The 14,781-nt window shown below is 43.8% G+C and overlaps 1 protein-coding gene across 1 annotated transcript in view; it reads left to right on the top strand.

The window, feature by feature from the left end:
- LOC117542982 (IQ motif and SEC7 domain-containing protein 1-like) overlaps positions 1-14,781 on the top strand; it is a 107,331-nt gene that overhangs the window by 82,154 nt on the left and 10,396 nt on the right. The window contains 7 exon segments of the mRNA XM_034210892.1: positions 10,937-11,066; positions 11,068-11,217; positions 11,450-12,729; positions 13,144-13,305; positions 13,470-13,592; positions 13,906-14,072; positions 14,232-14,371. Of these exon segments, the coding sequence (XP_034066783.1) occupies positions 10,937-11,066; positions 11,068-11,217; positions 11,450-12,729; positions 13,144-13,305; positions 13,470-13,592; positions 13,906-14,072; positions 14,232-14,371 (2,152 nt within the window).

Here is a 14,781-nt window from a genome sequence, read left to right as displayed (position 1 = left end):
TGACCTCAAAATGTTACAGCGTCTTTGAAAAGCGCTGCACATCGATCTTCCTCAGAGGAACAGATAATTAGATTAAATCAGCCGGGTATTCAGTGGCCAATCTCTAGTGATAATGTGCATTCTTCTTGTTCTTCACAGCATTGTTCCTCTCCCTCACTGAGTGTTTACCAGAGTGTGCCGCCTCACATGGGTCTATTTTTAGCACGGGGGAATAGTGCTGTAGTGTGTTTCTGTGCTGGGGTGGGGCTACGGTGAAGAGCTTCAAAGAAATACGGTATCTGGTAATGGAGTGAACTGAAAGGAAAACATTGTAAATGGACAAACGGGGCCTGCTTCTAATAATGGTAACAGTGCACAATACACAGCCAGAGAGAGAGAGAGAGGGAAAGAGAGAGAGAAAATATACAGTCCTGTATTTTCCATGGTTTCATGAAATGTATGTGTTTACAGAAAGGAGTAGCCTACAGTTTTTGGGCAATTAAGAGTCTCACTCTCCACCCCACCTGATTTTTGGAATGTGAGAGGAAACCCACGCAAACACTGAGATAATGAGAAAAGGCTCCACCCAAAAAAAGACAGAGGACCAAACTTGGATCTTTCTTTCTTTGTGTGAGCTGCACAGCTGCTATTTTAGTAGTGGCTGTTGGTAGAGCTGGGGTTTGTTTGGATTTTTTTTTATACTAACGGCAAAAATATTACCTGGGGTTTTGATACAGATGCAATGCTCATAGATTTATAAATCTATCAAATAAAATTGGGAGAGTGACTTAATGGCCATTACAGACATGAAAGTCTCTTTTCTACAATCTTCTTTTCTAAATCTCGACATAAACACAAGTAACTCTATATCCCCAATATGTTCAATATTCAATTGAATAATAAGTGAATAAACCTTCAGTCCTGACATCATAGCCAGTCCTAGTGGAGGGAAAAGTAAATATTTAGGCTGTTAGAACTTGGGCAAAACAACATTAAGTTCCTTCGAAATAATGTTTTGATGACACACAACTAATCTCAGAGGTCATCTCCTGCAGTTCAGCCTCCAGTTTCCATGTCTTTGAATGAACAGATTGTTTCTATCTCGATTGGAAGTGATGTATGAACAGAAGAAAAGAGAAAAGCCTCTCAGACATCGCTTGCCACTGATGATCTTTGATCATTCCCACAGGATCCCACGGGCAACACATCTGCTCCGTCTTTGCTGCCAGGATGTGATGAGCAGAGGCAGCATATCCTTTAATTACTCTCCTTTCAGCTCTATTTATACATCTGCTGCCAGTTCTCTCTTGGGCAAAAGAAATCTTTGTTTTTGAGACGTTCATAGACAAAATGTGTTTCTTCTTTGTTTCTTTTTTCCTCCAAAACAAAGTCCTCTGTGCTATCCCGCACCACTACTTCTCATTAAGTATGCTGTTGTATCAAACTATGACATCAGCTGGTAATTGTTTCCAGACCAGGCAAGGGCCCAGTTTTCATTTTTTTATTTTCCGTTTCTTAGCGCAGGTCTCAGTCACTCAGAATCCAGCAGAAGCAGATAATGAGGAACGGCCCATGATGTCATGTACGCAGAGCACGTAGCACCAAAGTCTTGTGACCAAGTTTCCAGGAAGCTATCACTTTCCTCTTTCTTTTCCTCTGCTGTCTTTTCTCAGTCTCTCTGCAAAGGGAACATACATTCAGTTTTCCAGGTACTACATCTGTGGGAAGGCACCAGATTAAGGTATTTTTGTAAAGCTGACCTGCGGATGCCTCTTTGGCCTTGTCCCATGTGTAATGTATCTAACTTTTCTAACACTAAAACAAGAAGGAAGAGGAAAGGAAGGGAGGGCAGTGCAACTGGAGGGGAGGGGTGATAGAGAAAGAGCTGAAATGCAGAGAGACCATATGTATTGAGTTGAAGAAATGGCGTTTTATGAGCGGAGAGTGGGCCTCCGCTTGGAATTCACAATGACATCATGCAGGGCAGAGCCGTGTAGCCAGGATTCAGGAGATGGAGTGAGCCTAGACGACTAGACAAGACCGTAAGAGTAGAGGAGGCAGAGAGAATTACACAGCCTCCTGAAGTTTGTGCACACTTTTACAGCTCAGCTTTACCTGGAATTCATCTAATTAGATAATTTCAGCTAATCTCTCCTCAATGCTTGAACTGATGCTGCCCTTGAGCCTCATGCGGAAACAATCACGACAGCACATGCCTGCATTCAAAATGAGACCATGATATTACTTCATATCTCATTACCAAATAAATAAAGTCTAGTTAGCCACTCCCTGTGGTCCACTATCAAAATAAAGCCTTCACCGGGGCTAATATCTAAGATCATGATCACATTTTATGCTCTAAATAGCTGCCTCCATCTGCGTCTCTTGGGAGGTACAAAATGGGAAATGATTGAATAATGTGCATTACAGCTTTATTAAAAAAGCACCCTAGATTGGTTTTGCTCAATCTTTTTTGTTTACTGGCACTTCGGAATACATTTATTTCGGTAAGCGTTATAAGATTGCGTGATAGGGGAGATCTGTAAGTTGAGTGGAGTATCTGCAGCGCCACAAGGCCGTAGCAGCTGTAGTCACCAGAGTACAGGGCCAAGGTCTCAAACTGAAATAGATCAGTTGGCCCGTTACTGTGTGTCTGCCTTTCTGCACATAATCATCCTGCCTGAGTCACACATTGCAAATAAGTCTGTGCACAAATACCGGCTGTGATCCATAACACATGTTAAGAAAAGCACACTTTTTCCTCTTGGCTCGGCTTTGTCTCTCCTTCTTTCATTTGAAGTCTCAGATGAAAACAAACCAGAGAAGGTGATCATTTTAAGGATGCAGACTTTTAATTATAGGACATCAACATCTCCCTCCAGAGACTGGTGTGTGTGTGTAGGTGATTGGTGTCCCTGTAAACTGGCTCCATGTGGGAGCCATTCTCCACTGTTTCCTGTGCCTGTTGTCATTAGGTAGAAAATACCTCTGACTTGGGGGCAGTTTACCCCAACCCCCTCCTCTCAGAGGGGTGATTAGTCACTGGCCTGTCTCAACAACACTGTGAAGTCCAGAGAGGAGGCACAGTCTGTTTGGGATCTGCTGCGAGCCTGAAGCTGGACGGAAGTCCCTGCCAGCTTTGAAATGATGGTGCACGATGGGTGGTATTTTATCAGTGTGACGTTCATTCAATTAAACAATGCTCATTTAAAAGTAGAGAAACTTCGACTCTTGTGTGATGTTCTGCAGCAGAGAGACGCAGAATCCTCTCTTGTGCTTTTCTTAGTGCACGTCATAACAGTCACTTCTCAACCCTGAAAGCATCTATTAATAGAGGTGCTCTCTTGTATTGCCCATCTCTGCCCACCAAGTCATTTTTCATGCAAGAAAAGGGTAACAAAATGTACCTCTGACATTCAAAAACTCCCAACTCCTGTCACTATCTTCAGCCTTCATGCCACGCCTCCTCATACTTTGTTCTTTTACCAGCTTCTCCAACTGGATCAAGCTGTCACTCATTCCCACCATGCTTACTCTTTGTGCTTTTTGCGCCTCGCTTTATCTCTCATTCCCAACCCTCGCTCTCTCCTTTTTCATGGTTTCACATTCTCTGATAACATGCCTGAAAAAATGTTATTTCATATTCCTCAAGCCTTGCTAAAGTGTAATTTGTGCAGCCTCTCCATGCATCGCTAGTCTTGTGCAGGAGGTATCTCATCCCTCTTTCTTCTTTCTACCCAGCTACAGAGCAAGCACGCTCACACACCCCCTTCTCTGCATCCCGCCCCCTTCCATACTGCTCAGGGCCTTGGCAAAAACCCACACTCCCGTCTCCCAGCCTCCGCCCCCCTTATACTCCTACCAGCCCGGCACACACAGGACAGAGAGGAAGAAAGAGAAAAAGAAGGAGCCTGTCACAGATTACAGACTGCCACTTAGCACTGACCATGTACGCCTACCATCCATAAGGAGCTGCTTTCCCAAGGCAGAGAAATGGGAACGTCTGCAAGAAGTAGGCAGCTACAAGCTATAGCAGATGGCAGTTTTGAAATGTATCCGTCTGTTTGAGGAGAAACCTTTTAGTCAGTAATGGGAACTGGTGAGGGGGACTGTTAATGTTTGGATTACATTGTTTTGTGAGTGCCGGCCAGCATGTGGTGTTTGCAGTGTAACTCAGAGAAGAACCAGTCGCTGATGGAACTGGAGCTGAATGGCTGGTAAGAATAATGGGAGACTGAAAAAAAGTGTGTGTGTGTGTGTGTGTGTGTGTGTGTGTGTGTGTGTGTGTGTGTGTGTGTGTGTGTGTGTGTGTGTGTGTGTGTGTGTGTGTGTGTGTGTGTGTGTGTGTGTGTGTGTGTGTGTGTGTGTGTGTGTGTGTGTGTGTGTGTGTGTGTGTGGGTGTGTGTGTGTGTGTGTGTGTGTGTGTGTGGTGTGTGTGTGTGTGTGTGTGTGTGTGTGTGTGTGTGTGTGTGTGTGTGTGTGTGTGTGTGTGTGTGTGTGTGTGTGTGTGTGTGTGTGTGTGTGTGTGTGTGTGTGTGTGTGTGTGTGTGTGTGTGTGTGTGTGTGTGTGTGTGTGTGTGTGTGTGTGTGTGTGTGTGTGTGTGTGTGTGTGTGTCATTGGTTGAGGTTACACCAAGCTGCTAGAGCTCATAAAGCTTTGTTTATTGAAACAGCAGCGTGTGACTGTGTATTTTGCGAAAAGAGCTCAGATAACATGTTGCGTTAACCTGCTCCTTTTGTGCATTCACATAATCCACTCTTATAAGATGAGAGTAATGTGAAGCTTCACGCTAAGTCACGAAGATCATGAATTGTAATGCGGGGTCTGCCATTTCAATTTTGACTCACTCAAAGTGGAAAACAGATCCTGTCACCTCTGAGTCACTGAATGAGTGTGCTGGTGTTTAGTCTTTCTGTACAGAATCCATCTGTGAGTTGGATCAAACAGGCCCCCCCCCACCCGCTCGACTGAAGGGCATTCCTGCGGTGTGTCGTGGCCCTCCCTATGACTGTGTGCTTTTTCATTGCTGGTTCTTCAAGGGCAGGTGCTGAGTGTAGTGTTAGTTTAATTATTCATTACAGGCTGATAATGACAGCGGCTGTGTTGTTGTTGTATGAGTCTTGACAGGAGGGAGGCCTCGATTCAGACAGAATGAGGCCCGGCAGATATCGAGGGAATAGTATTGATTTCTGATTGCTTCAACCAGCATGTACGAGGATGACATCAACAAACCACTCTTCACACTTGGAGCGGAGTATGTTGTTTTAATTGGCCCGGTCTGTGCTCGTACCGATCAATAATCAGCAGGCTTTATGTTGAAAAATCTCTTTCACATCACATTGTTACCAAAGCTAATTATTCTCGATATGTTGTGAGTTCAGGTGTCAAAGATAACAGCTAAATTGTGCTCGGGCATTACTTTGCTTTTTAAAGTGTAAAAGCCAGAGAGAAGTTGTAATTAGTGCAGAGGAAATCCATTCAGCAATCAACTGTACATGATACATTCAAGTTTATACAAGACTGGTGGTTCAGCCAAGGTCTTAAATCTCTCAAACTGTAGTATAAAACGTACAGTAGTTATTAGTGACGAGTGTTATGAGGCTCCAATTGACTGTATACCGTCGGCTGCAAACTCTCAAGAGTGAAACTGTCAGTCTGCTGGCCAGCGCAGCTTACAAGTTTGCAGCTGTGTGGTAATACAAATACCCAACCTGCTCCTCGTTGTCTAGTTATAGTCGTCAAAAATCATCCCTTAGTGTGATGATTGGTGCTCAAATGACAGTGAAATGACAGTGTTTATTGGCAGCTTCACTTTTTATGCTGGACTTCATTAACATGTTACTGCGTGGTCTCTTAACCCCCTTTACCTGCTAAATCTATTTCCTATCTCTACACTGTTGTGAGGTCTGGTGCGTGCATCTGTATTTATGAGCTCTCTGAGCTGCTTGTGAAGAGACGGAGGGAAAACATCTGCTTTTGTTGTGTTCGGGCCACAGGTCCTCTGTGCAACTGGAGTAGTGTAACACGTTTAATTACAAGGGTCAGTTCACTGAATGTTTACATACATGCATCAAAACAGAATTGTCACTTAAAGTTGTTTTATTTTAACCCTGCTGTGAAGGGATCAGATTTCCATCACCATTTGCAGTTCGCAGCAAAAATAAGCCTCAGCAGGCAGGTCAGACTTCCTAAGCAACCATGATGCTATTGATATTGAATATTGCCAATACGGGGTGGTATAATATGTATGTCCCGTAACATTACTGTTTAATTATATGAGGTAACTAAAGCTTGTTGGGGTATTTTTTCCCCAACAAGCTCAGCCTTTAGGAAACCATGTGATCTGTATTTGTGGAAAAAAGTTAGATTGTGATCACTTATTTATAGAGGAGTGCTTCACATGTGCGCCACAATATCTTAATCAAAAGGATACAGACTAAAGAATATTAAAAACACCAGAAAGTAGAAATAAATAAGAAATGAAACAAAGGCATATCTAAGTAGTTGGGTACTTAGATGGCTGAAAAACCCTTTGCACGTGGAAAGCACAATGCTCATTTGAATGGCTTTTGGGTTCTCAATTCAATTATGCCTTCTTATACCGTAAAGAGCCTGTCAAACACCAATCAGAAGTTGATTGAAAAAACATGCGAGCACAAAGCCGTTTGTAGATTTCTCCATCTTCCTGGTGACTTGTTTGGGAGTTTTGTTAGTTCCACACTGCAGCCCTCTCTTCCTCCGTAGCTCCAGCCTGCACTTCATTAGCTTTCTTCTATTCCCAGAACTCCTGTAGATGTGACTCCTCTCTTCCGGGATGGAGGAATGTTTCTCCCTCAGGTCTGACTGATGGAATGGGTTGAGGCCTGTTTGTTCAGGATGTGTTGAGAGGGAAGGAGGAGAGAGAGAGAGATGGTTGACCCCCCTCAATTCACCCCCCAAATCCCTGGATCCCATGGCTGAAAATCACTGCCAGCTGAGCTGACATGCTTATCCATGCCGACATCAGACTTAACGAGGGCTCCTGCTGGATAAAGAGCCAGACTGAGCTTCAGACACTGTCGAGCAGTCATTGCTTTTGTTGTGGGATCATATTTCAATGAGGGTAGGCCTACAGTGACTAACAGGAAGTAGTCCTTGGAGAACCATCATTGCTGCATCCTTCCACAATGGTTCTACCATCCTCATATATTATGAATACGACATGTTAATATAAACCGTAACATAGCGGAACCATGTGGAGTCACTTCTCTGGAATAATGTCATGCAACTTCCTGCTCTGCTATAAATCAGTCCCTCTTTTACTTCAACATCAGTTACAACATCAGCTTTTAAAATGCTGCTCTCTCTCCTTTCCCTTTTTCCCGCCATCATGAGCGACTGACGTCGCTCTGTGGAGCATTCAATGACCTCAGAGCAGAAAGTACTGCAGCACTTATTCCCACTTTCTTTCCTCTGTACACCCACAATCACACACACGCTCAGTCTGTAAAAAGTAGAGCAGAAAGAACAAAATGGAAGCAAAGATGCTGGCCCCATTGGGGAAAGGCAAAGCCCGAACTACAGTTATACATTTGTCTTTGTTCCTTGAGTGTTTTTAGAGGTTACAGAGTGAGATAGCAAACCCCAGATGGGTACCGTAGTAGCTCTTAAAAGCATCTTGTAGTTTATTGTATTTTCAATTATTTAACGTATAATTAATCCCAACAGTTATATTGTCATTAAACATAATTGAAAAATGTATTTCTGTTCGTTAATACTTTCACAATTAGTCAAAACAATAGAAAGGCAATTACTCCTAACAAAATAGCACAGAAGAAAACAACAAAACATAATGCAACTAAGAGTCCACAGCCATGCTTGCAGCTAAAAAAGGACACAGCAGCATACTCATAACAATGCTAACATGCTGATGTTAAGCTGTTATAATGTTTATCATCTTCGTTTAGCATGCTAACGTTTGCTAATTAGCACCAAACACAAAGTGCAGCTAAGGCTGAAAGTGTTTATTTCTGCAGGTATCCTAAATCAAAATATTGGATGAATTGACCTGATTACAATCCATTTGCCACATCAATGTTAATCATATTGTTTTGACTTGAGCTCCAGTGAAGATATTTTATAGTTCTACCTTGGTTTCATAAATGTGCCCCCGACAAATATATATGCAGGCTTTTCTTATAAATAACAATGTCCTGCTGTGCCCAAAACGTATTTTCATCATCACTTTATCCAGGTCAGTAATCAAACTTAATAAAAACAACAAATCACCAGTGGCTGTGCTGTTGCTGTGACAGCACGGAGGGTGTCACTTTAAACTCCAGGGATTCATCCCAATGGCGATTATGAAATAAAATCTGATTTTCAATGTGGAGTGCAAGTGTTTTCTGTTGGTCCAGCAGGATCAGGAAGTTCTTTTTTTAGCCCTGGTGCTGCGTGCTGGCTAACGATTCAACATAGTGTGTACCTATTGCCCCGAGAGAGTCAGTTAGCATTTATTCCCCGTGAAGTTTCCCTGCGTCACGGTGGCCTTGGATGACCCTAGATGGGTCAGGAGGAAAATGTACAGAACTCAATCTGTTGCAGCATTCGGTAAAAGTGAACACACATGCAATTTAAGGACCTGATAATATTTCCAGTTGCATCCAAACACCATCTAACCTGTTGTAATAAATATTTTCTGAATTATACCATAGACAAGTATGTGGTAGTTTGACCGCTGCAGCAGGACAAAATGTTTTAATATTTCACAATCAAATATTTGGTTGAAAATATTTGGTTTGAAAAGCAGATATTTGTTATCAAAGTGTATGAGTCGTTTTCACTTACAGTAAGCTTTAGATTTACCTTGTAGTCTGTTACACTTTCTCTCTGACAATCATCAGACAAATTGTGGTTGTGAATTAGATTCAAATTTACAAAATAATAAGTATTTGTTGATGCAGGCTCAGGCAGGCAACATGACTGAATCTGCTATTTCTCTGAGGCTTTTAGTAATCATAGGCTATTGTGAACTATAAATGACCGTCTTTTGCAACCATTTTGTTGGTTTGCTGTCCCTGGGTTACAAATCCGTAAATGTGGTTTCAGTCAAACGTTATTAATGTAGTCGCAAAAGTATTCACGAATACATCTGCTGTTTGAACTTTTGACCATATTGACTTCCCCATTTTCCCTTTGGTTGATGTATGCTGGCAGGCTTTTGTTGCTGAATGTTTATTTGAGGCTGTCTAATGAAGGAAGTGGATTGTGTACACAGCATGGGTGTGTCGAGTCACAATTCAAACACATTAGACTGCCAGCGCACAGTCAATTCACTGTCCCTCGGAGGAGAAGAAACGTTACTTACTGTATTGTTAGTTATTGAGCAGATGGACATCAAATACGACCACATTTTCGAAGGGACAGCTAAGGTTGTATTTGCTCTGTCATTCTACTCTAATCTGGACTTTGTAACGCGTATTGGAACAGTGTGCTGTCTCTGCAGCACACATGATGTAACTCTTGTTGGTCACTGATTGGCTCTTCAGGTGGGATAAGCTTTAGTTTCCTGGACGAGCCTGTGTACTCTGGACTTCACTTGACTGAAAGAATGGTGGACAAGATATGGAGGAAGAGTTGGCAATTTATAGAAAATAGACGGTCTTTTCGCAAGTCCTCTTGTAGTTTGGCCGAATGTAAGAGTGAGTGAGTATCCTCCCTCTTTTTTTCATATTGTTTGGGTAAGAGGTAATCCGACAAGGACAACGGATGACTGTTAGAAGATTGTTTATGTGGCATTTTCATTTATGATTGAAGCACAGGCAGACCTATGGCAGGTTACACATTTTCTAAAGTAATTTTTGCAGAGTTGTGTATCAGCATTAGGCAGGTTACAGCTGAGTGAACTGTGGGTTTTATTGTTATCATAAAGTTGTAGAATCAGCAGTCTTTTACACACACTCTTCAGTTCACTTCTGTGTTTCCATTTGTGTTTATTCCATAACGGAGACTGGAATACTGATTTTAAGACTGTCTTTTATTAAAGGGCCCATGTCATGGCCATTTCTACTGATCATAATTCCATTGTTGAGGTCTACTAGAATAGATTTATATTTTTCAATTTTCCAAACTCACATTGGTTTCTCATACAGCATCTCTGTATAGTATGTGTATTCACTCTCTGTCCTAAACGCCTTGTTGGAGCTCCTGCCCCCCCCCCCCCCCCCCCCCATGAGCCCACTGTGCTCTGATGTGTGATTGTGTTACAATGTTTGTTAGCAACCAGAAAATGACACTAGCAATGACAAAAAGATGAGAATGCTGCGTGGGGTCTGGGTGCCGTGTTGGCAGGACATTGCAGGGCTCGCTGCTGCGAGGAGCGGACAGTGTGAGCTGGATTACTGGTGTTGTTTCCTGGCTGCTGCGTGGGGTCTGCGAGACACAGCGAAACCCAGCCCGAACCCAGCCCGAGCACACACACCCGCAGCCTCCCCGCGTCCCGCCGGCTGAGAAATCCGCGGAGCTGCAGCTGAGAAAAGATTGAGTGTGTGTGTGAGGAATTACAAACGTAACAGCTACACGCACGTAACGTCACTATACCCAATACGTCACTGTACCCAGGAAGAAAAATAAAAATCTCCAACGAGGCGTTCTGGGGCAGCATAGACAGGTCTTTTCTGTGTTTGAGTTTTACTCGCTACAGGGTGTACTTTGAGGGTTTGTGACTCTGCAGACCGTTACACACAAGGGGACGGGTAATAACCGGAAAACCATGACATGGGACCTTTAAAACTTAAGCCATAAATCCTTGAAGTTAAACTACTTTTGTTCTGACATTTTAAAAGACGAATTAGGAAGACGGCTGCACTTAACCTGATAATGCTTCTTCAATTCTAACCCAAAAGATATATTCTAATTATCTTATATTTCTTACAAGAAGTTAAAATCTCGAACCATCTCTTTGCTCTCTTATTGCAGTGTGGAAGGGGATGGACGGCCCAATGAGAGTGGCCATTCCCTGGATGGTGGAGCCAGCTATGGCCAGGGCCCGGTGACTCACGGCTCAGCCATCAGCCCCGACCGATTTGACAGCCCGCTTTACAGCCACGGGTGTCCAGCCTGGCCCTCAAAGACCCCGTCGAGCCAAACTCCAGCACTCGCAGTCCATCATCCGTAAGCAGGCTGAGGAGGAGGCCATCAAGCGTTCCCGTTCGCTCTCTGAGAGCTATGAGCTCTCTGCTGACCTCCAGGATAAACAGGTACTCCAAAGTAGCCTGGCTTAATAGTTTGCTTGGGGATTATTCAAAGGTCCATGACCAATTACTATTCAAGAATTCAAAAAAACCCAGCTGTGTGAGATTGTTTTTGGTGGAAATAAAGCAGGAATGCTAATTATCAGTGACCTTCAGGAGGATATTTGTGGTTAGAAAAGGTAAATGAAATATTCAACAGGTGGCCCAGTTTGACAGCTAATGTACTCTCTTTCTGTAGGTGGAGATGCTGGAGCGTAAATATGGTGGACGATTCATAACTCGGCATGCGGCCCGCACCATCCAGACAGCCTTCCGCCAGTATCAGATGAACAAGAATTTTGAACGTCTCAGGAGCTCTATGTCTGAAAACCGCATGTCCAGACGCATCGTTCTCTCCAACATGAGGATGCAGCTCTCGTTTGAGGGTCCTGAGAAAGTGCACAGCTCCTACTTTGAAGGAAGGCAGGTTTCCATGACGGAGGATGGCGCCCCACTGTCCATGGTGCAGTCTGAACGCGGAGATATAGAGGTACACCAGCAGGCCAACATGGCGCCTCACCCAACCCCACAGGGTGACCTGACAGATGCCATCACGGAGCTGGAGGACGCCTTTTCCCGGCAGGTCAAATCTCTGGCCGAGTCGATTGATGATGCTCTAAACTGTCGCAGCCTTCAGGGCGACGAGGGTCCCGACCCAGACGCCGTGGGCTGCTCTAAGGTGGAGAGAGAAGGGCAGTATCAGGTGAAGTCCCACCGCAGGGAAGCTGGACGAATGCATGATGAAACATTGGCATCCTATAATGATGTCACTCTGTTCATCGATGAGGAGGACATGAATCCTTCTATGGCTCGGTCGAGGTCGGGGGACCAACCCTCCAGCACAGAATCAGACTTGCGTTTGCGGTCAGTCAACTCCTCACAGGAATACTGGCCTATTGACCCCAAAGATGAGGGTCGTGACACAGACACGAGCTGCCGCAGCACTCCTTCTCTAGAGTGCCAAGAGCAGCGCCTCAGAATGGACCATCTTCCTTTGTTGACCATTGAACCTCCGAGTGACAGCTCAGCGGAGCTCAGTGACCGGTCTGACCGTGGATCTGTCAAACGGCCGCCTGTGTACGAGCCGCACGGCCACATCGTGACGTCCACCCAGGCGAGCCCCAAACATATTTCCCACGGACCCCCGCCACGAGCTTCCTCCCGTGATGAAGACCCACCGCTGCGCCATCGCCACCGTCAGCTGGAAGGACACTTAGCTATAAACGGCTCAGCCAACAGGCAGAGCAAGTCTGAATCCGACTTCTCCGATGGGGATAACGACAGCATCAATAGCACATCCAACTCTAACGACACCATCAACTGCAGCTCCGAGTCGTCGTCGAGAGACAGCCTACGAGAGCAGACGCTCAGCAAGCAGACGTACCACAAAGAGACGCGCAACAGCTGGGACTCGCCCATCTTCAGTAATGATGTTATTCGAAAGAGACACTACCGCATCGGCTTGAATCTCTTCAACAAGTAGGTACTCAGCTCTGATGGAGCGGGCGCTTGACCAGGGATTGCAGTGATTAAGGGTGTAGTAAATAGAGATGATGTTAGAAAAGCCTCTTGGAAAATAATTCCCTCTCTGTGTGTTGCACTATAAACTGTAATCATTTGTATTAAATCAAAGGTAAAGATATTTAGAGAGATATTTGAAGGAAAACAATAAATAAGACAATATCTTTTTATTGTAGTATATGAATATAGTGTAACTACATTTCTTTGAGATTCTTTTAATATGATATAACTTTGTAGTGAGAATATCAAATGTCTTAAGAGTAATAATACAAGGATTTTCTCCAAACTAATATTACAAAATGAGCAGAGTCTTCACTCAAGTTTTATTTATCTGCACCTAAATGTATGATATATGATATTGTTATTTATCAGGAAGCCAGAAAAGGGCATCCAGTACTTGACTGAGAGGGGGTTTATCCCCGACACACCGGTTGGTGTGGCTCACTTCCTGCTGCAGAGGAAGGGGCTCAGCAGGCAGATGATTGGAGAATTTCTCGGAAATCGACAGAAACAGTTCAACAGAGATGTTTTGGAGTGAGTATTATGTACATGTATGGTGTGAGCAAAGGAAAATGTGTTAGAAGAAGATTTGTGTATATGTAATGCAGTCCAGGATCCTTTTCCACATGCACGCTCAAACAAAACCCTGTAAAATATAAATCATTTGTTTATAGTCATATTTCTGCCTTGTGTGCCAGCTGTGTGGTGGATGAAATGGACTTCCAGAGCATGGAGCTGGACGAGGCTCTCAGGAAATTTCAGAACCACATCCGTGTTCAGGGTGAGGCCCAGAAGGTGGAGCGGCTCATCGAAGCCTTCAGGTTAGATCACACACTGACACACAGTGTTCAAACACAGCGGGATCATGTGACAATGAAAAGGCAGGAGATATAACACTGATGCTCTTTTCACACTCACACATCCATAACATTTCTTTTTGAGAAGTCATTGCTGCTGGGTTTCCTCACAGCTGTTGGTACATAAAGAGAACTAGCACTCACATCACTTCTGTTTTCTTCGAGCCGTGGGGAACATATTTCCTCACTATGAGCACAACAGTGTGTATGTGTTGTAATCTCAGTTTGGTTGTATGTCGAAATGAGTTCAAATGTTCTCCTGTCTCGTTTTCTCTAGCCAGCGCTACTGCATCTGTAACCCCACTGTGGTGCGACAGTTCAGGAACCCTGACACAATTTTCATCCTCGCTTTTGCCATCATCCTCCTCAACACTGACATGTACAGCCCCAATGTCAAGCCTGAGAGGAAGATGAAGATGGAGGACTTCATCAAGAATTTAAGAGGTTGTAAAAACCAAGGGTTGATACGATAACACAAAAGTACACTATTTGTGAGCTAAATATATATACTGATATTTTCAAATGTACTTCTTGAACAATACAAGCTTAGACATGGACTAGTTGAGATATTTGCTATCCTTACTTTCCTTATCTGTGTGCCAGGTGTGGATGATGGAGAGGATATCCCCAGGGAGACTCTGGTCGGCATCTATGAGAGGATCCGTAAGCGAGAGCTCAAGACCAACGAAGACCACGTCTCGCAGGTGCAGAAGGTGGAGAAGCTCATAGTGGGAAAGAAACCAGTAAGTACTTCATTATCTACCCAACCAAGTTCAATAAACAATATTATAATTTTCAAGTCATGAAAATATTCTGTGTGGCAACTTTGGCCTACAAGATTTAGACTATTCTTATATCAGTACTAAGTTGTATCAGCCATAAATGACTTCCAATGAGTAAAAGTCACATTTTGTCCTTATTTACTGACTCCCAAATGTACAGAGCTAAAGTCATACGAGGAACAAGGAGATTTAGAAAACATGTTGTACCTTTGGGTATTGTTGTGTGAGTCATATGTCTGGGCTTAGACCTTCACGCTCGTGATTTGAACACACAAAGCCCTTGAGAGATGTCACCCAGTGCTGCAGTCTGCAGACAGATGAGCGCTTTCTGCCACCGCAGCACATTATAGTTCTTAGGAGAAGCAGTGGGT

This window comes from Gymnodraco acuticeps, unplaced genomic scaffold (assembly GCF_902827175.1).
Source record: "Gymnodraco acuticeps unplaced genomic scaffold, fGymAcu1.1, whole genome shotgun sequence".
Taxonomy (NCBI): Eukaryota; Metazoa; Chordata; class Actinopteri; order Perciformes; family Bathydraconidae; genus Gymnodraco; species Gymnodraco acuticeps.
Note: the sequence above shows the minus strand (reverse complement) of the source record. Positions and strands in the feature narration are given on the sequence as shown.